The 27667-nt window shown below is 42.7% G+C and overlaps 1 protein-coding gene across 5 annotated transcripts in view; it reads left to right on the top strand.

Annotated features, from left to right (window-relative positions):
* The window catches only part of DLC1 (DLC1 Rho GTPase activating protein), a 408689-nt gene that overhangs the window by 352382 nt on the left and 28640 nt on the right, over positions 1-27667 (top strand). For 4 of the 5 annotated variants that reach the window (XM_081220746.1, XM_081220747.1, XM_081220745.1 and 1 more), the window contains one exon: positions 26603-26674. In XM_081220746.1, coding sequence (XP_081076872.1) covers positions 26603-26674 — 72 coding nt within the window. Of the gene's footprint in view, positions 1-10145; positions 10556-26602; positions 26675-27667 lie in introns of those variants that run through there. The other variant, XM_081220749.1, reaches the window with a different exon arrangement.

The following is a 27667-nucleotide window of genomic DNA, read 5'->3' as shown; positions in this document are numbered from 1 at the left end:
AATAAAAATAAAAATCTAGATGGGAAGATTAAAATCAAAATATGATTGGCAAATTAGAGCAATGACACAGAAAAAAAGGAAAAGGAAGAGGTCATTTTTAAGAAGGTCATTTGGGTGCAGCGCCTTGAAATTCTACCAAACTAAACTTCATGGCCTGAATTTCATGAGCAAGTATAGGGACCACACCACATACCTCGTGAGGCCTCAGTGATAGTCAAGATACTTGTCCAAGAAGGAGAAAAGCTTTATGGATTTCTGAGAACGGGCAGGCAGATTCTTAACCATTGCTCCACCCGGGGAAGTCCCGGAAATTATCATTCTAATTTTTTTAAATTAGAGAAACGAGCTCTCATGGGAAAAGAGTTCTAACACAGCAGATGCAGTCCTGGGATTTGCAGCAGCATGCTTAGTGGGGCATCATGTTCTGTTTTGAATTGGTATGAGGCATGGTGGCCGACAGAGTGGATGCTTCTTCCTTTCTACCATTTTTTTTAATTAGTAGAGTTTTTGAAGGTTGGATATGTTAGAGCCCTATACAAGGAAGTGAATGTGAATATAAGTTCAGGTTTACACTGTAAATCAGGACAAACTAGAACCTATAGATGGCTGAGGGGACCGGAGAGAACATCTGGTCCAATCCCCTCATTTTACATTCTAGGAAAGGCGAGACCTGAAATCCTGCTCCAAGCTCACATAGTTTGACTTTAAAGCCCTCGTCATGATTATCATTGCAGAGAGACCCAGATTCTCAGTTATTAGCAGTGTGAAATCAAGCAAGCTACTAAGTAACCTCTCTGAGTTAAATACCTTATCTGTGATAATGTTTACCTCCAAATTATATTACGTCTGCAACCTAAAATCCTTAGCTAAATGATCCAGTATCCTTGTTTTGTCATATAAATTATATCTATTTTTATTTATATGTAATAAAGTATAATACTGATATATTATATATCTCTAATATATATAATTTTAAAAATAAACCAAGGAACAAGCGATATTATTATGTGAGCAACTCAAGGTCACTGATAGTATCTGTGACCAGGTCAGGAACATGATTTATATGAGCATTCTTTCTCCTACACATGCATGGACTTAAGGACCCTCAAAGATTCATTTTTCTAACTCAGACCCGGAGCACTCAGTTCTGAAATTTACCTTTATTATATGTTTGTTTTGTCAACCCATCAAAAAGATAACAGTAATCAGCACAGAAATAGCTGTGAGTCTAACAGTAGAATATTTGTATAGGAGAGAGCCAATCTACTCTGTCTTCTGATAAATCTTCAATCACCAGTCTTTCACAATTCATGATTCTTATTGCCAGGGCTATTTTTAAAATGTCTAATTTGGTGCCTTGCAGTTCCCCCCAGTACAGCTTAATTCAGCTGAATCCATGAGAGATAATTGACTGAGTTAGTTATTCATGAAAAGCCAAGCTTGACAACTTACTGCAGCTTCATTCTCCTGTTGGCCATTAAAGTAAGTTGATGATCTGGAGCTGTGTAGGGGTTTCCAGAAATAACACTATAATGGCCAACATGCTGTATTAGCAGCTGAGAAAGAGAATTGTTTATTATTTTTCAGGCAGTTGCCCAAACCCATGCCATAGTATTTTTATTTTAGGACCCAATCTGCTATGAAGAAAAGCAACACATTACATCTCAAGTGAACACAAAACATCTCCTTAGTAAAAACAAACTCATGAGTGATTTCACACAGATTTTCAAAACTATGGAAACTCAATGCCCCTAGGTCTCCAACTTTTACACTGACCCTGCCAGCCTTTTGCAATCTTTATGGAGGCCTTACTCTATATACGGCACCTGTGTGTGATGCTAGAGTAGATAGATAAATCAAATAAGACACCTAGAATATTTCTTTGAGTAAATAATGAAACCTATAACTAAAGCAAAAAATCCTACCTGTTAAGTGACCTTGTTTTGCAAATTGATTTTGTGTCTTAGCATTTTTGGCTTCAAACCACATAGAGAAAACTACCGAGTTAATCATTAAAAAAAACAAATAAGATCTTTGAATTTTGTTTGAATCTTGTTAATTTTTTAATATCATAAACAAGCTTAAAAGGCAGATAACAAACTAGTAAAAATATTTTTATAATAAATGACAAATGGTTAATATTGCTAAGAAAAGACAAAATGCTTAATCAAAAACATGCTATGAGATTAAATAGGCAAATCCTAAAATTACCACTGGTTAATAAATATGAAAATACTCAACCAGTATAACAAAAGAATGGACACAAAAGGACAAATACTGTATGATTCCAGTTATATGAGGTACATAGAATAGTTAAATTCCTAGAGACAGCAAAGTAGATGAGTGGTTACCAGGGACTGGGGAAGAGAAGAATGGGGAATTATTATTAAATAGAAACAGAGCTTCAGCTGGGAAAGATGAAAAAGTTTTGGAGGTGGATAGTGGTGATAGCTACACAATGAAATAAATGTACTTAATGCCATTGAAATGTACACATAAAAATGGTTAAAATACGGGGCCTCCCTGGTGGCGCAGTGGTTGAGAGTCCGCCTGCCGATGCAGGGGATACGGGTTCGTGCTCCGGTCTGGGAGGATCCCATATGCCGCGGAGCGGCTGGGCCCGTGAGCCATGGCCGCTGGGCCTGCGCATCCGGAGCCTGTGCTCCGCAACGGGAGAGGCCACAACAGTGAGAGGCCCGCATACCGCAAAAAGAAAAAAAAAAAAAAAAAAATGGTTAAAATAAATTTTGTTATGTATGTTTTACTACAATAAAAATTTTATCCCATTTAGTATTCAAACAAATATAGACTTAAACAATAATGAGATAATATATTTTTGCTTATTAAATTAGCAATAGAAATGGAAATTATAATGCTGGCAATACTTAACGTGAAGAGAAATAGGTACATTCAAACACTGGTAAAAATGTAAAATAGGTACCTACTTTCTAGTTCAGAAATATATATCAAATGTCCTAATATTCTTTGACCTCTTAAGTCAAAGTAAGTGAATTAGCCTAAGGAAATTATCATTCTTTTTTTCTAAATTTCTTTTTAAAATTTATTTATTTTTGGCTGTGTTGGGTCTTCGTTGCTGCGCGCGGCTTTCTCTAGTTGCAGTGAGCGGGCGCTACTCTTTGTTGCGTTGCACAGGCTTCTCATTGTGGTGGCTTCTCTTGCTGCAGAGCATGGGCTCTAGGCACGTGGGCTTCAGTAGTTGTGGCGCACGGGCTTCAGTAGTTGTGGTGCGCGGGCTCAGTAGTTGTGCCGCACGTGCTTAGTTGCTCCGCGGCATGTGGGATCTTCCTGGAATAGGGCTTGAACCCGTGTTCCCTGCATTGGCAGGCGGATTCTTAACCACTGCGCCACCAGGGAAGTCCCAGAAATTACCATTCTTGCTCTTTAAAATTTATTATACAAGGATGTTCACTAAAGGAAAAATGGTGAAAAATTTAAAGTTCAACATTTAACTTATTTGTTGCGTATCCATAAGAAGGAATATGAAGCAACTATAAAGAGCTCTATTCCTCAATACAGCAATATTTTAAGTGCAATAAAATATTACAAACAATATATTCTATGATCCCAATGCTGTACCATAAAAGTATCTGTCCTAAAAAACGGACTGAGGGCTTCCCTGGTGGCGCAGTGGTTAAGAATCCTCCTACCAATGCAGGGGACATGGGTTCAAGCCCTGGTCCAGGAAGATCCCACATGTCGCGGAGCAAAAAGCCCGTATGCCACAACTACTGAGCCTGCATGCCACAACTACTGAAGCCCACGTGCCTAGAGCCCGTGCTCCACAACGAGAAAAAAGCCACTGCAATGAGAAGCCCGCGCACCGCAACAAAGAGTAGCCCCCGCTCGCCACAACTAGAGAAAGCCCATGCGCAGCAACGAAGACCCAACGCAGCCTAATTTTATTTATTTACTTTTTTTTTTTAAGACTGAGAAGAGAGACATAAAAATGTAAATCATCTGCAGTTGTCTCTGGTAGTGTGATTATGAGTTTTGTTTTTTCCTTTATACTTTCCCTATTTCCTAAACTTTTATTTTTTGCAGTACGCGGGCCTCTCACTGTTGTGGCCTCTCCCGTTGCGGAGCACAGGCTCCGGACGCGCAGGCTCAGCAGCCATGGCTATGGCTCACGGGCCTAGCCGCTCCGCGGCATGTGGGATCTTCCCGGACCCGGACACAAAGCCTCGTCCCCTGCATCGGCAGGCGGACTCTCAACCACTGCGCCACCAGGGAAGCCCATCTTAAACTTTTTAACAATAAATATTTTATAATCATAAAAGTTAAATAATAAGAAAACAAAATATTAAATATTATTAGTTCTTATAAAATAATGTCCATCCTCAGCTTTCAATAAATTATGTGCTACAGACTCAAAACAAAAAAAACTGTACAATTGATGATAATGTCAGAATAAACAAAGAATCAAAAGCATGCCATTAAAATTGGCTAGGGCTTCCCTGGTGGCGCAGTGGTTGAGAGTCCGCCTGCCGATGCAGGGGATGCGGGTTCGTGCCCCGGTCTGGGAAGATCCCACATGCCGCTGAGCGGTTGGGCCCGTGAGCCATGGCCACTGAGCCTGCACGTCTGGAGCCTGTGCTCCACAACGGGAGAGGCCACAACAGTGAGAGGCCCACATACCGCAAAAAATAAAATAAAATAAAATAAAATTGGCTAATTCAGTGGGAAAGTAGCCCAGTTTCTTTTGTGGATTCAAAAAGGATTGCGATTTTTACTTTTCTCTGGCCTGATATTTGTGTTGTCAGAGGCCACTTGAAAGAATCAGAGCAGTCCTTGGTGAAGCTCAGATGGCAGTGGGAGGTGGTAGAGGCACTGACTAGGTGTCCCGGGGTCCCTTCTCTTTCATTTTGAGCTGTGAGGCTTTGGGCTGATCAGCTATCTAAGCTATTAAATGAAATAGGCTTTCAAAGGAGATTCTACTGTAAATATTGTAATTATCTCAGGAAAGCATGCCCACTGATTTACCAAATCAGGATTATGTCCAACCCACCAGTGAACTATGACAGAACTGTATCTATTTCTACTTTCTACCTAAGAGCTTTCTTCTCCAAGCCCTCTTTTTATATTCTTTTTTTTGTCATTTGCTGATTTTTTTTAATTGAGATATAACTGACATATAACATTACATTAGTTTCAGGTGTAAAACGTAATGATTCAATATATGTATATATTGCAAAATGATCACCACAGTAAGTCTAGAATAAGTCTAATTAACATCTATCACCACACATCATTGCAAAAAATTTTTTTCTTATGGTTAGAGCTTTTAACATCTACCCTCTTAGCAACTTTCAAATATGCAATACGGTGTTATTAACTATAGTTACTATGCTCTACATGACATCCCAGGATTTATTTATTCCTGTTCAATTTTGTTTCTTCAGCACACTGCCTTTCTAGGGTTTAATAAATTGTTGTTGAATGATAAAAGTTCTGTGCCAGGCTAGATCGTATTTGGGGCTTAAGTGATTATTCAGAAAGTAGATTTATATCACATTTATGCGGGAACAGGGGACTCCCCCCTCTGAACTAAAACTATCACTGACAGATTAGGTTAACCTTCCCCATATTTTTAACTTCACGCGTTCAAAAGATGTAGTCAGAAAAAGTTCTGACTGAATAAGAGAGCTATTCTAGGTAGAATTAAAAGAAGGCTAATTTATCTCACCTCCTAAACCCTTGCTTTTTCTCCTCTTTCACCATCCTACACCCCTGGCATCTGGGTTTCAAATATTTTTGAAAAGGCTAAATACCAGGGTAGATGGTGGGGAAAGAACCCAGACTTGGTTCATGGAAGCTTAACCATAAATGAATGTTTTAAAGACAACCATTAAATTTCAAATTTAATTATTTCTCTGAACTGGATACTGTTTACAAATTATTTTAACAACTTTCTACTGTTTGTCATATTTCCTTTGAACATTACAAATAAAAAACTATTTTCCGCACTCATTTCACAATGCTCCATTGAACACAAATTATATTACAACATTTTCCAAGCATCAGTCTTTTAGTTCCTGTGGGAGAGAAATAAATTTCCAAAGAGATTGCTTGGCTCCTATCACTAGAGCAGAGGTTTAAACTAGTTGCCCCAGGGCTAAATGAAGCCCAAAGTTGAAATTACTTGGCATGTGTTTCAATTTTTTTTTTAATTAGTGCCAGCATCTAAAAACTGGGACGTGTGGTATAAAAATTTAGAAATCTATGGGCTCTTGAAAAACAATCTCTAAACCCAGAACAATGGGTTGCTGTGTTAACACAGCCAACAACCAAGTGAGCCTGAGCGGCAGTGCTTCTTGGAGGGCTTCTGGGTTCCTCACTTTTCACCATCCCACTGTGACTTGCTTCCCTCACCAGCATTACCTGCCCGAGTGCCTGTAGACACCTAAGTTTTATTCTTTTTTTTTTAATGGAAAAAATGTGGGAAAAAATGCAAGAGGACAAATGCCCTTGGACAATATCAATGATATCTAATAGTAATCATTAAAATAGAGTAGGAACCAGAGAGTAGCCCACTTAGCCACTCAGCCTTCTGTCATGCAGCTTAGGAGTTTGCTCTGTGATTTTTGTGGCCTTGGTAATACAACACTTGAATGTGGAAACATCCATGTAGATGACAGGGCACAGCTATCCCTGTGAATAGCTTCCTGAAACTGATGCTCCAACTGAGAAGAACATGGCAGGAAGTGAACAGCAGCAGCGCAGGTCCTCATGTCAACCCTTTTTCTGTTGTTTGTTTTAACCTCCACTGAGAGCAAATACTTAACAGCAGCAACAATAGTAGCAACAAAACTTGGTGTAATTTGTGACGGCTTTTTATTCTCATGTATTGAAGGGGTATCAGAAGACCATATATACTGCGGGCTGGGAAATGTGCTACATTCATCTCTGCCTCTTACAGTCTGGTGTTTCAATACCCAAATCTCATGTCATGCATCAGCTAACAAACCCAGTCTAATGGCATCTTCCAATGACAGACAAGTGAAACCATGGGTGATGAGTTGAAGGTTACATGGAGAGGAAGGACTCTGCTCTGTCCTGGGGACCCTCTTTCATCTGGAAAGGACCACTGTTTGTTTAACTCTTAATGACTTTTCACTTCTTCCTTCCCCCAGTTTGTAAAGGCTCCTCAGATTCACAAAGGTTGAAGTCAAGGTCTTGTTTTGTTTTCATCTTCTCCTGGATGATTATTTAAATACTAATTGCATGGCTTAGTTTGATGTGCGCACTTAGTAATACATAATAATCATGTCTAGCCTTGTCGAGTGCTTCTTATGTGCTAAGCACTAATGTGCGTGAGCTTTTTCAATCCTCATTAAAAACCTCACGAGATATGCACTGTTTAAACCTCTTTTTTCAAAGATGAAGAAACCGAAGTTTGGGAGGCTAAATAATATATTCATCACACAGCTGGTAAGTGGCCTGTTCCAAAAGTCCTGCTTTCAACCATATTCTACACGTGTAGCAGTTTTCAAAATGTAGCATGTCCACTTCTAACAGGAGTAAGAATTTAAAAAATAAAATTTGGGATTTGGCCCAGGTCACAGGCTGTGTCAATAAACCAAAGAATGGAAGAAAATGATGAGATTCAGGGAAGGTCAAATGCAGAACAATGCATCACCAAGGAAAATGTGTGGGGAATTATTAATATTACTAGGTGATGAGCAATCCATATCACACAAACCTCCAGAGAGATTGAATGAAATGAGAGAAGATCCAGAGGAGACAACCTCAGTGATCAAGGAAAAAGGAATGAGGCTTGAACAAGAAGAGACAAAAAGATTAGCAGGTTTTATTCTGGAAAGATGAATACTTAGTGGCAGGTTGTACATCAAGATTGCACAGACTCCTAGAAACCCAGTTCACTTAAAACACAACTTCACCCAGCTAATAATAAATATTAAGAATTTATTCTGAGAATTGATATGCTTTGGAGGAGATGCTTAGAATATCTATAACTTGGAGGTTTGGATTGTTAATAAATAAGGGACGTTAGTGTATAAGAGAAGTTTAGGTGGTATACTCCTATTTCCTAAGTTCGAAGTCCACACTGCAGCCTGAACGAAGATTTCAAAATGCAAATCTGATCCTGGGATGCCTTCTTCCTTTACAGTGGCTTCTCACTGTTTATTGCTGTTAAGGATTTTTAAAACTCCTCAACACAGGGCTTCCCTGGTGGCGCAGTAGTTGGGAGTCCGCCTGCCCATGCAGTGGACACGGGTTCGTGTCCCAGTCCAGGAGGATCTCACATGCCGCGGAGCGGCTGGGCCCGTGAGCCGTGGCTGCTGGGCCTGCGCGTCTGGAGCCTGTGCTCTGCAACAGGAGAGGCCATGGCGGTGAGAGGCCTGCGTACCGAAAAAAGAAAAACAAGAAACAAAAAACCTCCTCAACACAGTCATGCAGGGAATTTAAAGTTGTTGCCTTTACTTTTCCAGTATCCCCTGAATCACATTCCCCCTTGCTGGCAACTGTGGGTGTTTGGACATTTCCTCCAGCTTCCGAATTTCAGAGGGAAGCTCCCTCTTCTTGTCTTCCTGGGCCAGGTCAGGTCCCCACTTCCTGGGGCCCTCACAGCACCTCTTTTTCATAAGCCCCTGTTGCTCCCTCAGCAGATTAAACTCTGAGCAGGCAGAGGTGGGCCTGCCCTTGCTTATTTTGGTGTCCCCAGCAGTTCTAAGTAGGTAAAAGCCCTGGAAACACCTCTTAAGTAAAGGAGCCCCTCGCCCTCCAGAGATGCCACTCTTCAGAGCCCAATTCTGGTTTGGGTAAATTAGGAAGTCAGTGGTGAAATGAGTGTTTTTATTTTGTTTTTGAAAAAATGGGGTGAAAGAGTCTTGTGTATGTCAACTAAGACACAGCTATGAAATCAATACATTTTAAACTATAACCAAGAGACTAAATTCTCCCATTTGTATTTAACCCCACTTAAAAACAGACTGTGCTCCAAGCTTCCATATCCCCTCCGCTTTATATATCTCCATCTAAGACACTATATATATTTCACTTGTTTATTTTGTTTATTGTGCATCTTCCCCACTAGGAAGTAAACTCCAGAAGGGAAGGGATGTTTATATTTTTTGTTCCCTGCTGTATCTCCAGAGCCTAGAACAGTGTTTGGCACATGGTAAATAAATGCTCTGGATATATTTGTTGAATGAATGAGTTTAGGTTAGTAGTTTTCTTTGCGCAGCGGTAATAGGCAGAAAGCATCAATTAGCCCCAAAGGAAATTTTCATGCAATCCTGGTCTGAGTTTTTAAAAATCTTACAAAGATTATAGTCAATTGTGATCTTTTAAAATGAGGCTTCCTTTTATATCAGGGGTCCTCAAATTGAAGTGCACCAGAATCACCTGAGGGCTTGTAAAAAATGCAGATTCTCAACATCAGAGATTCTAATTCTGCAGTCTAGAGTCCACTCTGCTAGTTCCAGGAGCTGCACTGGGTTGTGGCCCAAGGGCCTTGGTTTGGAAAACACTGGTTCTGACTGCACGCTGCAGAGTCAGCACGTGCTGAGTATAAGTTGTCCCTCTCTACCACAGTGTCAGTTATTTACATCTGCTCTGTACCCCTGTGCACCTTAGCAATGAATGATGAATGTCCCAGGGACAGGTACTCTCCTCCCCATTTTACACATGACGAAACACTGACTCACCCCTACTTCCCCACTTCGCCTCCGTTCCCAGGAATTTATGCGGTTCCCATCAGGAGGAAAGGCAGAATAACAGAGTTAAAAAAAAAAAAAAGTGTGCAAAGCTACCAAGAAAACGATGAGGGGGAAAGTGCGCGGTGTCCCAGCGTGGAGCCCAGACCTCCCCAGCAAGTAAATGCCTCCTGGGTCCAACCTTTGTCTTGCCAATAGTTGGAGAATTTTAGGGGCTTCCCCCTGCAGACTTGCAGCCTGGAGGAAAGCATTCCAGCCCCTGGCGGAGGAGGGGCGGGGCGGGGCGGAGCTAGGAGGGGCGGGGCCAGGGGACCGCCTGAGGCGGTGGCGGGGAAGCCGGGCCGCAGGGAGGAGGGGAGGGGAGGTGTCTGAGCTCGAGGTGGGGGCGGGGCCGGGAGAGCGGGGTGGGGCCTGAGGCCTGCGAGAGGCTGCTGCTGGCTACCCTGGCAGCGGGGAGGAGGCGACGCGCAGGGCCTGGTCCCTCCACTCAGGGGTGGGCGCTGCGGGAGGGCGCGGCCGGCTGGCTACGCGGGAGGCAGAGCGCTCCAGCGGCTCGTGCGAGGGCGCTTCGCTCTGGTCCTGGCCATGGCCGAACTCCCGGGAAGCCAGCGCTGCCGGGCTTCTCGCCCAGCTCCCTGAGCGCTCTCCCTTTTCGATCTCGGACAGACACCAAGTTCTTTCCGGAGTGGCGAGTAAGGATGCGCTGAGGACCGCTGGGTCGCGCGTCTCGGGTGCCGCCGTGGGTCCGGGCGCCGGAGCCGAGCTGCGTGGGGCTGCCTCGATTTCCCCACTGCGCGCCCGCCGTCCCCCGCCGCGCTTGATGTGCAGAGAGAAGCCGGACACCATGATCCTAACACGTAAGCTAGACTTATGCCTTGCCGTCAGGCCGGCCGCAAGAGCCAGCTGCGGAGGGGACCCGCCGCGGAGGAAATGTCACCCTGCCTTGTCAAGTCAGTGCCTGACGTTCTGTGCTTTTGCGGCGCTTTCCGAGGAGGCTCGGAACCGAGTCGCCCGAGTTTCTTGGAGTGGAGGTGGTGGAGTGTGGGGAAAACAAGGGTCGTAGTTCAGGGAGGGAGGTCTTAATCTCGGGTAATGACCCCTGGGGGCCGCGGGCCGGCACGCCCGGTGAGCTCCGGGAAGGGCTGCGGGCTGGAAGGCGACCGTGACTGATGAAGTGAAACCCACAATAACTTCCCGCCCGAACTGGGGGCGCAGGGCCGGTCCGGGGTCGCAGGACCCGTTGGCTTCCTGCCCAGCTGCGCTGGCGGCCCTTCTATTCTTATTCTAAATCCCAGGCGGTGGCCTCTGGCTCTGAGGGTCGCGGCGCGATCTTCTTTCTACTCTCTTCCCTTCGAGGACCGTTCCGGGCTCGGTACTTGCTGTCCTTCACCATAGAAGTCCAAAATCAGCGTTGACTCCCTTGAGAATCTTATTGAGGGATGTTTAGACCGTAGTGACCCTTGGAAAGTTTTTTTTTTAACTACTTTAAATTCACCAAAAAATTGTTTTAATTTCCAGCCGTCTCTGTTCAAGTATTTTAGACGCTGGAAAATAACTCAGGCTTAGCCAGGAAAGTCTCGCTTTGGTGGCTGTCGGCCCCTGGAGAATGTTGGAGGTGTTTAGCCAGTCCAACATGTGGGGCGCCTGCTGGAAGGCTATGCCTTCACGTGCTGGGGAGTTGGATTGGGTTTCCTAAAATGCCCCATGGAGACGCCCACGCCCTGGGCTCCGGAGGAGGCGCCCGCGCGCCGAGAGTCCCGGGGCCGGCGAAAGGAAGGAAGCGCACCGCGCGATCCGGCTTTTTCCGTAGCGAGGCGATGGCCTTTTGGACCCCTGCCCCCCTCTGTGTCCCTGTCCGCACCTCCAACGTCGCGGGCCGAGCCTTTGATCCTTCGAGAGGAGTTACACCTCTGGCCACGGCAAACCGACGCCGCCACGTGTAACTTACTGTCTCCGCGCTACTTCCCAGCGCACAGCCCCTGTCTCGAGGGGAGTCAGAGCGAGCCCGGAGTGAGGCCGGCGGGGTGGGAATCCTGGGTCTGCAGCCTGCTTGCTGGGCGAATCTGGGAATTGACAGGACCTCTCTGTACCTCCTTCATCTGCAACATGGGGGTAATAACTGTGTTTACTGCGTGGGGAGGTGTTGAGGATCAAACGAGCTAATACAAGGGCTTAGCCCAGTGTCTGGGACTGATGTTCAGTACCCAATTTGTGCTAATTAGTGTAGAAGTAAACCCCTGCATATAGTCATTAATCTGTACTGTGGAGAAGAAAACCTTTCCTCATGCTTGCGTTGACTGAGTCATTTTACACTCAACTTGGTTAGCAAATGGGTACATTCTTAGGATTCAGAAGCTGCCTCAGTGATTGCCGGGTGAGATGGAGGAATGCAGTCCAGGCAGAGCCATCCGTTATGCAAAGATGCATGAGGGCGGAATATATGACGCATTTGGATGGAAAAAAAATCACAGCTATGGAGAAGGCAGAATACTGAGTCTCAAATTACATTTTTTTGCAAAACTCTGTTTGCTGAAGGGATGAGGGAAAATAATAGCCCAGCAGAACTCTGGATGTAAATCTATCAGCAGCTCCAAGAGGTTGACTAATTCAGCATCCATCTGGACTGCAGGCTGGTCCTCCACAGAGATAATTTGCCGAGCATAAGTGTGGAATTAATGGAGGCACCCAGTGCCATCTTGGCTTGCAGACTGCAGCAGATGGTCCGAGGGGTGCCCCGTAAGTCAACAGCCCCCCTAATAGAACTAAAGTCCTGGGAAATGAGTGTCAAATAGTTAGCAGATGTGCGTTCAGACGTTATTTCGAGACGTTTTCTGAGAAAATGTTGGCGATTGCATGTATTAATTTTTATTGTGGCCTGCCAGATTTACAGCGTGGTCCAATCCTAGGTGCATATTTTTTTCATTAGCACTACTGTTCAGAGTTTAAAATGAAGCACAGCAGACTTTCTCTCCCAGCTGTTTTTAAAAGTTTGCTTTTGACAAAAACAGATTTTATTTTACTTCAAGCCACCTTACACCAGGGGGCCGCAGCCCCAGGCCCGAGGACCCATACCGGTCCGTGGCCTGTTAGGGACCTGGCCGCACAGCAGGAGGTGAGCATCTGCTGCCGCCCAGCGCTCCGCATCACTCGCGTTACTGCCGGAACCATCCCCCCACCCCGGTCTGTGGAAAAATTGCCTTCCACGAAACCGGTCCCTGGTGCCAAAAAGGTTGGGGACCGCTGCCTTACACCAGACTTACTGGAAGCTCAAGAAAGGGGACTGACTTGGTTTCCCTACTCCGCAGAATGAGATTAAGTAGCTTCCAACTTGACCTTTCCCAAGAGTGGATGAGAAACGACATTTCAGTGACTTACTTATGTCTTAACTTCCTAATTGTGGATCTTATGAGAAACACCATTTACCTCCTTAAAGAATGAAAACGTTAAACTGTTAAGCAATTAACTATGGCTAAGCGAAGGCGGTGTTCCAAGTTTTAATACACTGGACTAATCAAAGGATTTTCCTATAGTTTTGGAGCAAAGGTTCTGAGAGACCGGATGCCCCTTTAAAACTAAAGCCTTTTTTCCTTTATTTTGTTATCGTTCTATATTGTAGTTCAAAAACCAAAGACCAAGCAAAGTTTAAGGGCGTTTTTACATTAAAGGGGGATGTTTGGTTGCTTCTGGAAAATATACCAGATTAATAGAAAAGCATGTTATGATTAAACAATTTATCACTGTGAAGTGGGTGAAAAATGTAGATAGTACTTACTTAAACTCCTCCTTGTAAAACTAGCGTGGGGCTTTAAAGAGGGCATGGGAGGCCCCAGTGAGATGCCTTGCAATCAGAAGCTTGGTGGGATTCCAAGAGGTGGTTTTAAATACAAAAATAAGTACTTGGGTTTCCCTTGGTGTCCCCATGGAGATTTTAAGCCATGATGCAACGTTCAAATGAGAGTGGTATTTTTATGACTTAGGTGGGTAAATATGCAATTTGAAAATATTCAGGGGAGGGTGATTTGGTTCAGAAGAATGGGGGCATCCAAAGTACAGTGGGTGAAGTGAATTGTACTTTTCTGAAGAGAGCCTTGTGCTAGACAGGATGGTCCAGTATTGTAAACACGCGTTTCTCATGCTTAGCTCTCCTTCCTAGCAACAGGAAGACGGAAATGAGGCCATGCAAAAAAAAAAAAAAAAAGACCCTGAAGGTTCCAGACAATACTTGACCCACCCTAGCATTCACCCTGTACAACCAGAGGACTTGCAAAAGTAAAAATAACTTCAGATGTTTCCCCTTCCTCCCTGGACATTGCCAAATCGCTAAAGACCGAATTCTTAGTGCTTTAGAACATTATAGCACAAGCTGGCCCATGGTGCAACTGTCAGGGAGGCTCACGTCATGCCAAGCCTGTTGAAATTATAAGGCAGGGGAGACCCGAGGAGAAGGGTGATTTTCATTTTTAAAGTTGGCTTAGTCTAATACTTAGAATTATATGAGTTAGAATCCAGTGGAGGAGAGAGAATTTAATTTCTAAACTCAGTCCAGCACTGTGTCCTAAAAAGCACAGTCCCAAGTGCCTCTTTTCCATGGCTGTGAAATTAGGAGGAAAATGCTTTTCTGCAGTGGATTTTCACAATTGTCTGTGTATCTGATTGTGTGGCCATTGTGTAGGGAGGAGTTCCGGGACTTGAGGGTAATTCTTACTCTTTTAAGAAGGACAGTGCTGTAGGGTTAAAATATGTTTTATAAGAATGAATGGCTGGAGTGAGTACAATCAGTGGTGTTTTCTTGTCGCCTCAAATTAGTCAGAAATCTAATTAATGTAAAAGGGGTAAGATTCCCAGACGAGAAAGGCTCTTCCTGTCTGTTTGTACTTTTCCTTGTGGGAGCCTGTGTTGTTGTTAAGGATTATCATGATCAATGATAAGTAGGGTGTAGTCCTGCTGGGGCTTCTTTAATTAGGTCTACTGTGTCTTAACATTTTTTTCACTAGCTATTCCCTTCTTGCCATCATAATTAACAATGGGTAGGAAGAAAGTCTTGAGTTTTTAGCCCGTAGATAGATAGATAGATAGATAGATAGATAGATAGATACACACACATATATATATATTTTATAGTCTCATAAACAATAGTCATCCTTCTCTAGTGTGGATACTCCTTTTTAATTTTTATTAAAAATCCACAGACTTTTGACAGAATAGTAATAACATTATAGAAGCTAAAATTTATTGTGAAGTTTGCTTTCACTGTCACATGTAATCTTCACGGCAACCTCACAAAGTAGATATAATTATTCCCATTTTACAGATGAGGAATCTGAGGCTCGGCGGAGTTAAATACCTTGCCTGAGATCACCTACTGTACATGATAGCTAGGATTTCATCCAGGTGTGTGTGGCTGTAGATTCCAGTTATGGACATATATTTGGCAGGAGTTGATTCAATTGAGGAAACAATATTTGGTGGCCAAATAGAACCTTGCAATTACTTTGCAGTTTCCTAGGGGGCTTGTGCTGGTAGGTAGAGAGCTGAAATGTTAGGGTCCCAGGTTGACAAATGAGTGGTTTCTGCGTCCTGTCTCAAGGGCCTCATGAATGGAGAACTCGAGCCTCTGTCTTTACTATTTGGGGAAGGGGGTTGGGATACCATTTTCTAGCCCCTTTTGACTGTACTGAACAGTGCTTTCTTCAGTGAAAGTATTCCAAAATAATATTTCTAAGGGAAAGTTTTCTCCCAGACGTCACTGAAAACATTTTGAATGGCATCTTGGAAAGGCCTACCTACCAGGAAATAATGTTCTTGGGCACCAAAAGGTAAAATATTATTCCTCGCTAAAGTCAAACCAACACACAATGGGAATCATTCCTCTAATCCTTCATCCTTGTTTTTTAAAATGCTGCTACTAGAGTGAGTTTCATAGTGGAAAGTAAGCTCCTTTTCTGTCCACACATACCTCAACTTGATGGCCTTCTCACGTCTTACCCCCTCCCACCTCCAGGAGAAAAATCAAAGGCGAACTGAAGGCTGAGGTCAGTGCATGGAGTCCTCAGATGCCTTTGACACCTCCCATCCACATTTTGTTCTCTTCCCTGCCCCACCTCTGAGTGTCCTGTGGAGAGGGCTGGAGGCTGCTTCCTGCAGCTCGACAGAAAGGCGCCTTCCTCCTCCTTGTAGGAGTCTCTAGAGGATGTCTGAGGGACAAAAGTTTTCCACACCCTGAATTTGTAGCATTTCCCAGGCTGCAGCACTTAGGAAGCCAGAGAGGAAGGGACCTGGGAGGTTCAGTCCAGCCGAAGTAGATAGAAGATGCAGAAATTCTGAAATCATCTTCACCTGCCCTCCTGAGTTTGGAGAAATCATCAACTCATAAAAGGACATCTCCTCACAACTCCCCTTTTCAAACTGTGTGGCACCAAAAAGGGATCTTGTATTGTGCTCATGCATTTGTAAAAGTCATTCCATGTGAAATTCCAGAACTTTGCAAAGGCAGCCTGGAAAAACATTGCCTCTTCCCTACTGGGGGCAGCTGAGTTGCCTGGAAGTTCAATGACTAGTCCAAGGTCATATGTGAGTTGAATGGAACTTCAGACCCCTTCCTGCCCCCATGTGTAAACAAAACGGGGAAACAACAAAATAAGGATCTTAAGGTGTTTGTCGGAAAAATGTATGTTATAAAACCAGTAATGTTCTTAAACTAAACAGATGGACCTGAGTCACATTTTGTCCAGTAGATTTTGTGTGTTTGGGGTGCTGGGTGTCATGAGCGATTTTGATGAAAATAATTCTTCAGCTCACCTAGAAAGCAGTAATACTTATTCTTCTTACACCTTTCGCACAAAACTGAGAAAGTCACATTGAACACAGGCATACCTTGGAGGTATTGCAGGTTCGGTCCCAGACCACAGGAATAAAGCAAGTCACGTGAATTTTTTTGGTTTCCCAGTGCATATAAAAGTGATGTTTATGTTATACTCTAGTCTGTTAAGTGTGCAATAGCATTATGTCTAAAAAACAATATACATACCTTAATTTTCTTTAATGCTGTTGGAAAAGTGGCCCCAATAATAGACTTGATCAACACAGCGTTGCCACAAACCTTCCATTTGTAAAAACTGCAGTATCTACAAAGTACAGTAAAATGAGGTCTGCCTGTAGTGTTTCCTGTTTGAGGTTAGACATAGGAGTGGCTAAAAGCTGCTTGTATTAACCAGTATCTGCCATGTTTTTATTTTCATTGGTCTTTGATAAGGCAACTTGATGTTTCATTCAATTCTAGATCTTTTTTCTCTGTCAGGATGCGCTGAAATATGAGTGAACAGTTTCTTTAGAATCTCTCACTATTCTCTTTATTTCTAACTTAAGGTTTTTGTAACACTAAAATTTGCACAATATTTTATCTCTCCTGTGCTATAACGCTGTAGAACTTAGGGAAAAAGCCAAAGATTGGGAGGGGTTGTTTAGTAGAATAAGCTTTGCTAACATATGTAAAAGAAAGACTTGATGAGCCTGTCAGTCTTTAATGGTGAAGATAGGGAGGTAGGTGTTATTTTAGGTTTGTGACCAGGTATTTTTGCCTTGAAAAATAAGTTTAAAAGGAATTGGATTATATAATCCTAAACCATGTACTTCACTTAATGAAAAAAATGAGGCTCAGAAAAATAAGGCCCTTAAAGTTGGTTTAAGATTGTTTCCTTTCTTGAAATTATTTTCTTAATCTACCCAGTTATCATCTTTAAAGGACTTAGTATTTAAAGAGCTATTTCAAATCACTTTTCTTAGTAATGCATGGTTTGAAATACATAAATATTTGATGTAGAATACTAGAAGTGTGTGTGTGTGTGTGTGTGTGTGTGTAAATGGAAGGTTTTTTTGCCCCACCCCAGATTGAAATGAAGTAGAAAGATGTGATGATGCAGTATCCATTTCCTTAATAGTTTATTTTCATTTCAGTTTGACTATTTTGTGTTGGGTAGTAAGTGCCAATTTTTGATTCATTGGGAGATGTTTTCTGTTCCTGGAAATAACTAGATCAACTGAAGTCTGGAGTGCCTGAAGGCACCTGGTCATGCCTGGGCTTAAATGAATACAGAACTGTTTGCCTTTGCAAGGGAAGGACATATATTTTTTGATATGAGCTACTTGCTTTTTCCCGGTTTGTGTGTTAAAAACTGTGCTTTGCAAACACTTGACCTAAATGATCCCCAAAGGGGATTTCAATTCATTTAACTCTGCATTGCTAGAGTGTGGCCTCCTGTGCAGAATCTCAGGTGTAGGTTTGTCTTGTGTGTCCCAAGTTTTCCATTTTTCGAAGCAGAGCCATTTATTAAGCTGTCATCACACCACTGGGGGAAATAGGTCCTTTTTTCCCCCTTTATGTTATTTCTAGGAATGTTCTTCACTAGGAAGCAACATATCTGCCTCCAAATCTCAAGCAGGAGGGGGGGAAAAAAACTTAAAAAGAGAACTCCCTCAAAACTCCCAGTTCTTACTTGTACTGGAAAACAGTCTAGTGATTTAAAAGTGAGGGTGATCTTTGTAGGCAAGACTGCAGTGTGCAGGAAGTTCTCTAAACGGGAGTGAGGCCTGGGTGGCTCTGGACCTTAAGCAAATTACCTAAACTTTGGACCAGCTTCCTCATTTGTAAAGAGAAAACATGAAAAGTTCCAAGATGCTTTCCAGCCCCCAATTCACTGGTTAGGTAGATGCCAGGATGGTGCTATTAACTGAAACACAAATGTACAGGATCAATCAACAAAGTAAAACTCAAAGTTTTCTATGGGTTGAAGTGTTTTCTTCCTATAAAGACTAATTTTAGTTTGAGGGTTGTAGATATACATATGCAAAAACACCTAGAGTTTTCTTTTTCTTTTTTTTTTTTTTTTGCGGTATGTGTGCCTCTCACTGTTGTGGCCTCTCCCGTTGCGGAGCACAGGCTCCGGACGCGCAGGCTCAGCGGCCATGGCTCGTGGGCCCAGCCGCTCTGCGGCACGAACCCGCGTCCCCTGCATCGGCAGGCAGCCTCTCAACCACTGCGCCACCAGGGAAGCCCCAACACCTAGGGTTTTGGGTTCTCTGTAATATGAACATTGGCTTCATAGGACAAATAAAGAAATTGATCTATTAAGAAGCAAATTAGATACTTCAGCAATAAACCAGTAAATTTACAAAATTGGAGAACTTACTATTGATCTAATTTTTTGAAGGAAGAAGGATGTCTCCATGTAATTGATGATAAATCTGGAAAATTAACAGAAATGGAACCTAGTCTAAAGGTTGTCTTAGGGAGCAAGGGAAATGGGCATAAAGGAATTCTTAGAGTCAGAAACTTAGGGAATTTACAAAGCCTATGTCAATCCCACATTTTACAGATGAGGAAACCGCTCCAGAGAGATTATTTTCTTAAGGCTGCTTAACTAAGCAATGGATTCTTTCCTGGACCTATTTTTCTGAGCTGTTACAGGTCATACCTTGCCCCCTTTCTGTGATGGATTATTAGAAGGAACTTGGGAAACTCAGATGCAAAGCTCTTTTACATCTGAGGAAATAGTGTTGGTTGCTCATTGGGTAACCAGGCTAAGGAGAGGCTTCTATCTGCTCTGTGGCATAACCCGCTTTCCACTGCATGCCTCCCCTTCCTTTGTTCTCTGTTACAGTAAATCGAGACTACGTACCATTCCTTCACACACACCTGTGTTTTGCCAGCTCTCCGCTTAGCTTATTCTCTTTTATTCCAAATCTCCTCTCCCGCAATCCAATCTTATATAAAAGATCATAAGGCCTCCTTAAATAAAGGCTGAGCATTAGAATGAGTGCCCAAGCAACCCCCTCCCTCTCTCCCCCTCCCACCTCTGAATTCATACGTGTGTTTCCTTTGTCACATCACAATCTCCTCTGTACTATACAGAAGTGTTTTAGCTTACTATTTTCTTTTTCTTTCTTTTTTTTTCTCCTCTCCTTCCTCCCTCCCTCCCTCCTTCCCTCCCTTCCTTCCTCCTTCCTTCCTTCCTTCCTTTCTCTTTAAGAAAAAGCTGTGTGAGAATAGTGTATTTCAAATGGGTTGCTTTGGGACGTAACAAATAGTAGTTTTTAAAATAGAGTGGAAAAATGTCAGACTGCATTACTTATTGTAAGTGTTATTTGGGGAAACTTGTTTCAGTTTTATATATGCATATACACACATGTGTTTGTGTACATGAATGGGTGCATATATACACATATGCATATATGTGTGTGCCAGGTTACAATGTAAAACGTGTTTCTTATGGTGGATCCTGGTCTGAAAAATTAAGGCAACTTCACTAGAAGAAAATCACATTGCAGTTTATTTGTTTATGTAATACTTACTTGTCGAGTAACTACTATGTGCGCTACACTGTTGGCAGTGCTTGGGGTATATCAAAGAGTAAAACAGGCAAAGAAACTGGCCTCTTGCGAGTTTGCAGAGGGGTGAGACAAAATAAACGCAATAAATGTTTTGGAAGAAGAAAAAATAAAGCAGGAAAGGGGGCATGGGGTGTGTGAGATCAGTGAGGCTGGATCCATTAGCCCGTGGTAGATGGGGTGACAGAGGGGTAGAGGAAGGAGCTGGGACGGGTGGGCCATCGCTAGACCTCTGGCTCTCACCTGTGAAGTGGGGATTCTTTGGTGTTGCCCAGACAGGGTCCCTTGGGACTTAAATACAGGGATCTCAGAAGAGCCCTTAGGAAACCAGTTCATTCCTAAGTAGAGGATCATCTGACATCATGCCCTCAACTGTGAATTACCTTTCCCTTTGGCTTCCAGCTTCAGGGCAGGAACCTGTGCCTTTGATTGTCCCTGAGCACAGCTGGCAGCACAGACAGTGGATGTTCAATAAATAAATATTGAGTTAAGGGGGGAAATGAAGGGTGAGTGGCTTCACGTACTTGTGTGGCTGTACTAGAATATATCTAAAGGTGGATTGGGGTCAGCTCCTGTGAGGCCAGATGGCCTAGAAACTGAATTAGTATTGACCGGTCTTCCAAAAGCTTCCTAACTGGTTTCTTTCAGAATAGGCACAGCAAATGTTTAGAATTTTTTTAGGCTTCTGAGGGTAGGAATGTTGCTAGTGGCTAGTCATAATCTTTGCTGTGATTAGATAACAGAAGAGTTTAATAAATATTAATATATACGTTGTGCTATCTGACTTAGCCCAACCAGGAATTCACTTTACATAGGTAACTCCCGATAACCGGTCTTTGACAGTGTGTGTGTTGAACATTTATTTTTATTAATTGCAAAAAGACAGGGGTTTAAGTTGTAGTTTTTTTAGTCCGTCTTTGAAGAAAGGGAAATTTTAATGGATTCTTTTCCTTCAAGCAAATGTATGTGTGCTTCCAATGTGGAAAAAGTAGTCTTTCAAGATATACAAATGAATTAAGAAGCTTCTGGTATTTGCACCTCACCATACCGAGGAAGGTGGGGGAGAGGGGTTGATGGGGTGCAGAGGGGGAATTTGTTTGCGGCAGGAGGGAGAAGAGATAAAGAACTTGAAGTGTTAAGAGAGCGTATGCATCCTGCGAAGCCCAAGGAATTCAGGAAGACGGTAGCAGAGCTTGCATTTGGAGACCTTCCAGGAGCGGAATGGCTGGCCAGAGGCCGAGTTAGGACGGCCGTGGGTCTGCTGAGGGGTCGGGACTGTATTGTATGTGAAAGGCAGTGGAGAGGCACGGAAGAATTCTAAGCAGAGGAGTGACAGGATGAATTATGTATTTCATACAAATCAAGCCAGGGCTCAGGAACCCTTTGGACTAGGGTAGATTTCTTGGGGGCAGGGGTTATCAGAGAGTTCAGTTGGAAGGCTGTTAGGATAATTGGGGAAGAAAGAGTCTGGGATAAAGGCATGCAAAGAAATGTTGTCTGGTTCAGTGGTTCCCAATCCTGGCTACCTTTACATTTACTTAGGTGCTTTTTATTTGTTTTGTTTTGTTTTGCGGTACGCGAGCCTCTCACTGTTGTGGCCTCTCCCGCCGCGGAGCACAGGCTCCGGACGCGCAGGCTCAGCGGCCATGGCTCACGGGCCCAGCCGCTCCGCGGCATGTGGTATCTTCCCGGACCGGGGCACGAACCCGCGTCCCCTGCATCGGCAAGCGGACTCCCAACCACTGCGCCTCCAGGGAAGCCCCAGGAGCTTTTTAAAAAAGATGCTGTTTGTGCCCTCCCTAGACGGAAATCAGAATACCTGGGAGTGGATAGTGGTGGGTGGTTTTAGAAAGCTCCCCAAGCTGATGACTATTAGGATCCAAGGCTCAGAGCCATTGAGATCAAGTGTCTGAGGCTGTGGTTTGCTTCTTTGCCCTGTGAAACCCACCTGCCCGGGGAAGTTAGGCTGTTGGTGCCCAGCTGTACGGCAGTCCTGTAAAATTGGCCACCTTAACAGAGGCGAGAGAACTGATCATTTGAAGTAATTACTCCTTCCATTTGAAGGAATTTTTGTGACCAGTGCAGGAATCTTGGTTCAGATCAGAAAGCACTGCCTGCCTTCACACAGTTGACGTGCTTCTCCATGGCTGTAAGAACATCAACATTTCCATGGATCTTTGCCCGCAAGTCTTGCCATAGTTGGGGGAATCCAAGGAATCTAGAAAATGTTTGAATTTTCTTACATTCCTCCAATTCCTTAGAATTTTATTTAAGAGGTAAAGTCCATGTAGCATTTGCCTTGAGCCCTGATTTCAGGAGCACATTGCAAAGAAGGCAGGAAGCAAGCACAAGGGTTCGCACTGTGAAGGTAGAGCCTTAAAGGGAAGATGGAAGTAATCACATCCTGCTTCGACCCGATTACCATTGCTCAGCCGCTAAGATCAGCGAGTTCAGCAGAATGATGACGGTGTTGGGGAATTTCTGTCTGACTTACTGTTGAGAGGTAAGGGGAAGACAGGGTCATCCCGTCATGCCAGGAAGCATGCAAATATGGCCTAATGGTTCCCAAGCCTTACACCAAAGGTGTCCTGAACCTCATTCATCTAATACAACTAATTATTAAAGGTGGTGCCAATAAAAATTTCCTGTTTCCTCCTTCACACATTTGTCTGTTGTTTGCTAAGAGAAAACCCAAGTCTAAAAGTGTCATTGTATTTCCACTGTATTTCCAGTTTCTGATGGCACTTCTGCCTGGTGGGGAATGTTTTTTTAAAATCGTGCTGATAGTTTTTCATTCGACCACTGAAGGAAAAGTCGCACCCTGAGAACTGGTTAGAGGCCTCCAAAACCAGGCATGGGGAGTTAAACTGACAGCAGTATGCAACATTTACCTGGTTTTGTTTAATATTTTAAATGTTGTTCACTGTTACATGTTTTTTCAGGAAAATCCAGTGTTGCTCATTTCTGCAAGTCTTAGCTCTCTTGTTCACTAGGGCATTTGAATGGAAAGGAAGCTTGTTTTCGAGGAGAGCTGGTTGTTTCTCCACTTGTTTCTTCATCTGCATATCTTGGGGATGATATTCCCAGCCCGTGTGGGATGATATTCACACCCCACGTGTTAGGATCAGTACCAGGAGTCAAGGAATTCATATGCTTTAAGTACTTAAACTGGGCCTTGTGCACAGTCAGTGCTCAAGCAAAGTTAGCCATTGACAGAATTGTCAGGAGGCATCTGGGAAGACTTCCTAGAGGAGGTGGCGCTTGGACTAGGCCTTGAAGGATAATGAGGGGATAGGAGACAATTTCCAGCCAGGGATGTGTAGGGAGATGAGGAAGGACCAAGTTTACTTTGGCTGGGGTATGGAGGGAGTACAGGGAGCTGAACGATTCGTTTGGATGCCACATGGAGAACCTTGAAAACCTAGGGAGATGTTTAGACTTGATTTTCTAAGCAGTGGAGCTCCAGGGAAGTTTTTGCAGGGGAGACGAGATCAAAACTGTAATGCAGGAAGTTTGATGAGGCAGGGTAGGTGGCTGGAGTCTCAGAGAGGAGAGAATTGGAAACTTGGAGTTTCAGTTAGGATAAGAGTCAAAGTTGTGACCTAGATCCAGGGAACTAGAAGGGGTAAATCCCTACCTGACCTGGATGTAGACATAGTTTCATTTCATGTTAAATAAAATGGAAATACTGATTTTTTAAAAATCAGTACTTAGATCGTTATCATTTTCACTTGGTAACTGGAAGGGGGTGAGAGTGAAGTCAGTAACTGCCTCATTTATTAAAAAATCAGTGACAGTTGGGCTTCCCTGGTGGCGCAGTGGTTGAGAGTCCGCCTGCCGATGCAGGGGACACGGGTTCGTGCCCCGGTCCGGGAAGATCCCACATGCCGCAGAGCGGCTGGGCTCAGCCTGCGTGTCCGAAGCCTGTGCTCCACAACGGGAGACGCCACAACAGTGAGAGGCCCGCGTACCGCAAAAAAAAAAAAAAAAAAAAAATCTGTGACAGCTTTTTACAATTTTTACAATTTTCTAATTCTGATTTCTGTAGAAACAGTGGGTTTAAGTTCTCATTTATTATTATGCAGCCTAAGTTTTCATGAATGGACTTTGTTAAATGTAAACTAGATACAGGCTTGTCTGTTTCCCATGGTTTCATATCTAAAAGAAAGATATTCTCATCTATTTTAGGGAAAGGAAAAATCAGGTAAAATTACTAATCTCTGTAGTTCTTGGAAGTGCTGCTTTTTAGCCATTGTAGACCTTTCATTAAATTATCTGCTGAAGAAGCAAACCTTGGCCTGTTCACATCATTTCTTTCTAACCAACTGGCCCTAAGAAGAGTGGCTGTGTGAACACAGCTTTTTAGATCGATTTTGGTCATTTGGGGGCATTTCTTTTTGTAGTGGTAGAAAATGAATAAGGATGACAACACAGCAGTAGGCATTTATGTGTTCCTGAAGTCACGTGGGGCCTTAAGTGAATAATATATGTGAAAACGCTGTGATTTGTAAAGTATTATATAAATTTAAAGGTTTTTTTAGAAAAATAATACCTTATATCTTTCGTGACTCTTGGCATGAAGCCATTTTAATAAGAAATCAGGAACATTCTCTAAATAGGTGGTGATACTGGCTGGAGAATTGTGTCCAGTTAAGGCATGTGTGTGTGTGTGTGTGTGTGTGTGTGCGCACATGCGCATGTGCACTGATCTGTTGTCATATTTGAATATAAGCCAGAAAGGGTGGACGTTGAGAATTTCTGGCTACTCACCACTTACTAAGTAAAACATTTAAAAAGCGAATACATTTACTTTTTAGCAATCTGTTGTTCGATGTCTAACAATGTGTTCAATGGAAATAACCTCCAGATAGTCAGAAGAAGTGAGATATTTAAAATATTTTTAAAAAACAAAAGACTTCGCTTTTTTTCTTTCCATATCTATCTTTGAGCGAGGGCCATGGGGATAGAGAAAAAAGTAGTTTCCACATCCTTTTAAAATAAAATGTTGAGCTTTTATATGTTTTTCCAGCAATATAGTTCTCTGGAAAATGTTTATTTTTATGATTTTATTTAAAGCTTCAGTAATTCCTTTCTGAAACAAGATATGGTTATAAATACATGAAAAAATGTTAGCGCAGGTAATTCACATTGGACAATTCTATGATTTAGTACAAACATCAAGATTCTTACACATTCATGTCACTCTATCCTTCTTCCCCGAATTCAGTCCTGAATCTTGTATTTTATGATGCTACTTTCATCGCCACACTGAAAAGATTCATGAAAGTAATAAACCTTGCCCTGACATTTATTGCTTCTCTGCTGCCATAATTGTTTTTGTTTGGGTATTAACTAACTCATCAGAAGATAGCAGCAGGGTTTTATCTTTGGCACGTTCGTTCAGTAAGGACATTCCTACTTGCTTTAAATGAATTTGAGTGTTCTTAATTCTCTTTTCTTTAAAGACTCAAGGAACTCATAAAATAATAGTTTAAAAAATGCTCTGGAACTATAAAGTTACTAGACAAAAGTAATATATATATATAAGTTACTAGACAAAAGTGATATATACATACTTCTCTATGATGGACTGTCCACCTCCTATCTGGCTCAGAGGAGAGATGCATAATGAAGATTTGAATCTGGAATAAATTAAGCAATGTTGAGACATTTATAAATGAGTGAATAGCCTTACATACCTTAAGTACTCTAAGGGTCTGAGGAAGGTGGGAAGAGGGTTGAAAGAATATTCTTTGTGCAAACTGAGAAACTGTGCCGACCTCCACTGTGAGTCAGTTTCAACGGGATTGTAAATAAGTGCTTGAGTGAATTTGAACAGGTTTGTCAGTTGCTCTTGGCCTTTCTGTTTATCAATACTATCTATAAGCTGTTAACCACGGGGAAGTAGAAGCTTTATTAGGCATCTCAGCCTGCTGAGATTGTGGGGTTTATTGACTTAATGCCCTCCAGGGCCCCTGACCGCCCAGGCTTCTCTTACTGCCTGATGCACCCGAAGGCACACCTTCACAGCCCCTGGGCAGTTAACCCGCATCCCATTGGGTGGCAGAAGTCAGTCCCTTTGGTCAAGTTAGTGTTCTTCCAGGGTGTCAGATGTACTTGGTGGCCTTTTATTGATGTGAAAAGTAAAGCAAGTTAGTCCATCTAGGCCTAAAATTAATAATTATTTAATCCTTCTTCAACTTTCTCATTAAGCCCTATTTTCTTAATCATTTATAACCAGAACACAGAAGCAGCGCAGAGTGACTTACTGCTGGGCCTCCATTTTTGTTTTTGTTTTTTAAAGGAAAGATGGATAATTACATGTATTTTTTAAAGTCTGAAAAGATGCACAAAAATCTAAACCATTTGAATAAGTGGATTTTCTTTTTTGCTTTTTGCTTATCCCTTTTCAACAGATGCCGTCTTGTGCTTATATAACAAAACCAGAGTTTATTAAGGAAGAAGAAGTACGCTGAGTTACACATGACTAACATGTTTGTCTGTCCTCTGTTCTATTCTAGAAATTGAAGCCAAAGAAGCTTGTGATTGGCTACAGGCGGCAGGATTCCCCCAGTACGCCCAGTTGTATGAAGGTGAGCCGGGAATGCCATTCTTTTTTAATGGGCAAAATCATATCCTTGGATCATGATTATAATTTTTTTATAAGCTTTGCACTTTTTTTAAATTTTATTTTTAAATTTTTGGCTGCATTGGATCTTCATTGCTGTGCGCAGACTTTCTCTAGTTGTGGCGAGTGGGGACTACTCTTCATTGCGGTGCACGGGCTTCTTATTGCGGTTGGCTTCTCTTGTTGTGGAGCACAGGCTCTAGGCGAGTGGGCTTCGGTAGTTGCAGCATGCGGGCTCCGTAGTTGTGACACACGAGCTTAGTTGCTCCGTGGCATGTGGAATCTTCTTGGACCAGGGCTTGAACCCATGTTCCCTGCATTGGCAGGCGGATTTTTAACCACTGTGCCACCACGGAAGTCCCTCATGATTATTATTGATCTATGATTTATTTTCAGACATTTTATTATTTACTTAAATATTTCACTAAGGAACAGTGTGGCAACCACCCAAAACAGCTAGGACCTTGATAATAACACACCCACCTGTCTCCCATCCCTCTGCCACCCCCTAGCCACAGTAACCATCATCCTGAAACCTTGGTTTATCATTTCCTTGCTTTCCTTTTATATAGCTTTATTGCATTTCCCTAAAATAAATATTTTTATAAAGTTGTTTATCTTTATAAAAAGGGTATCATGCTCTATGTAATCTTTTATGATTTAATTTTTTCATTTATTATTGTTCAGGTTCTTCCATACTGTGTGTCCTCATAGTCCATCACCTTTGACTGCTGTGTAATACTCCATTGTGTGGATATGCCACAGTTCATCATATCCACACTCTGATTGGTGGGCATTTTGGGGTTTTTTTGTTTTGCTTTTATAAAGTGTACTGTTGGGAATATTCTTGCACTCTTTCGGTACACGTGAAATAATTTATCTTGCGTGTTTGCCTAAGAGTAGCATTACTGGGTGATAGAGATGTATGTTCAACTTTATAATGCAAGTTTTTCAAAAG

Source organism: Mesoplodon bidens, assembly GCF_964165515.1.
Source record: "Mesoplodon bidens genome assembly, chromosome: 20".
Taxonomy (NCBI): domain Eukaryota; kingdom Metazoa; phylum Chordata; class Mammalia; order Artiodactyla; family Ziphiidae; genus Mesoplodon; species Mesoplodon bidens.
This window is presented reverse-complemented; position numbering and strand designations above follow the sequence as displayed.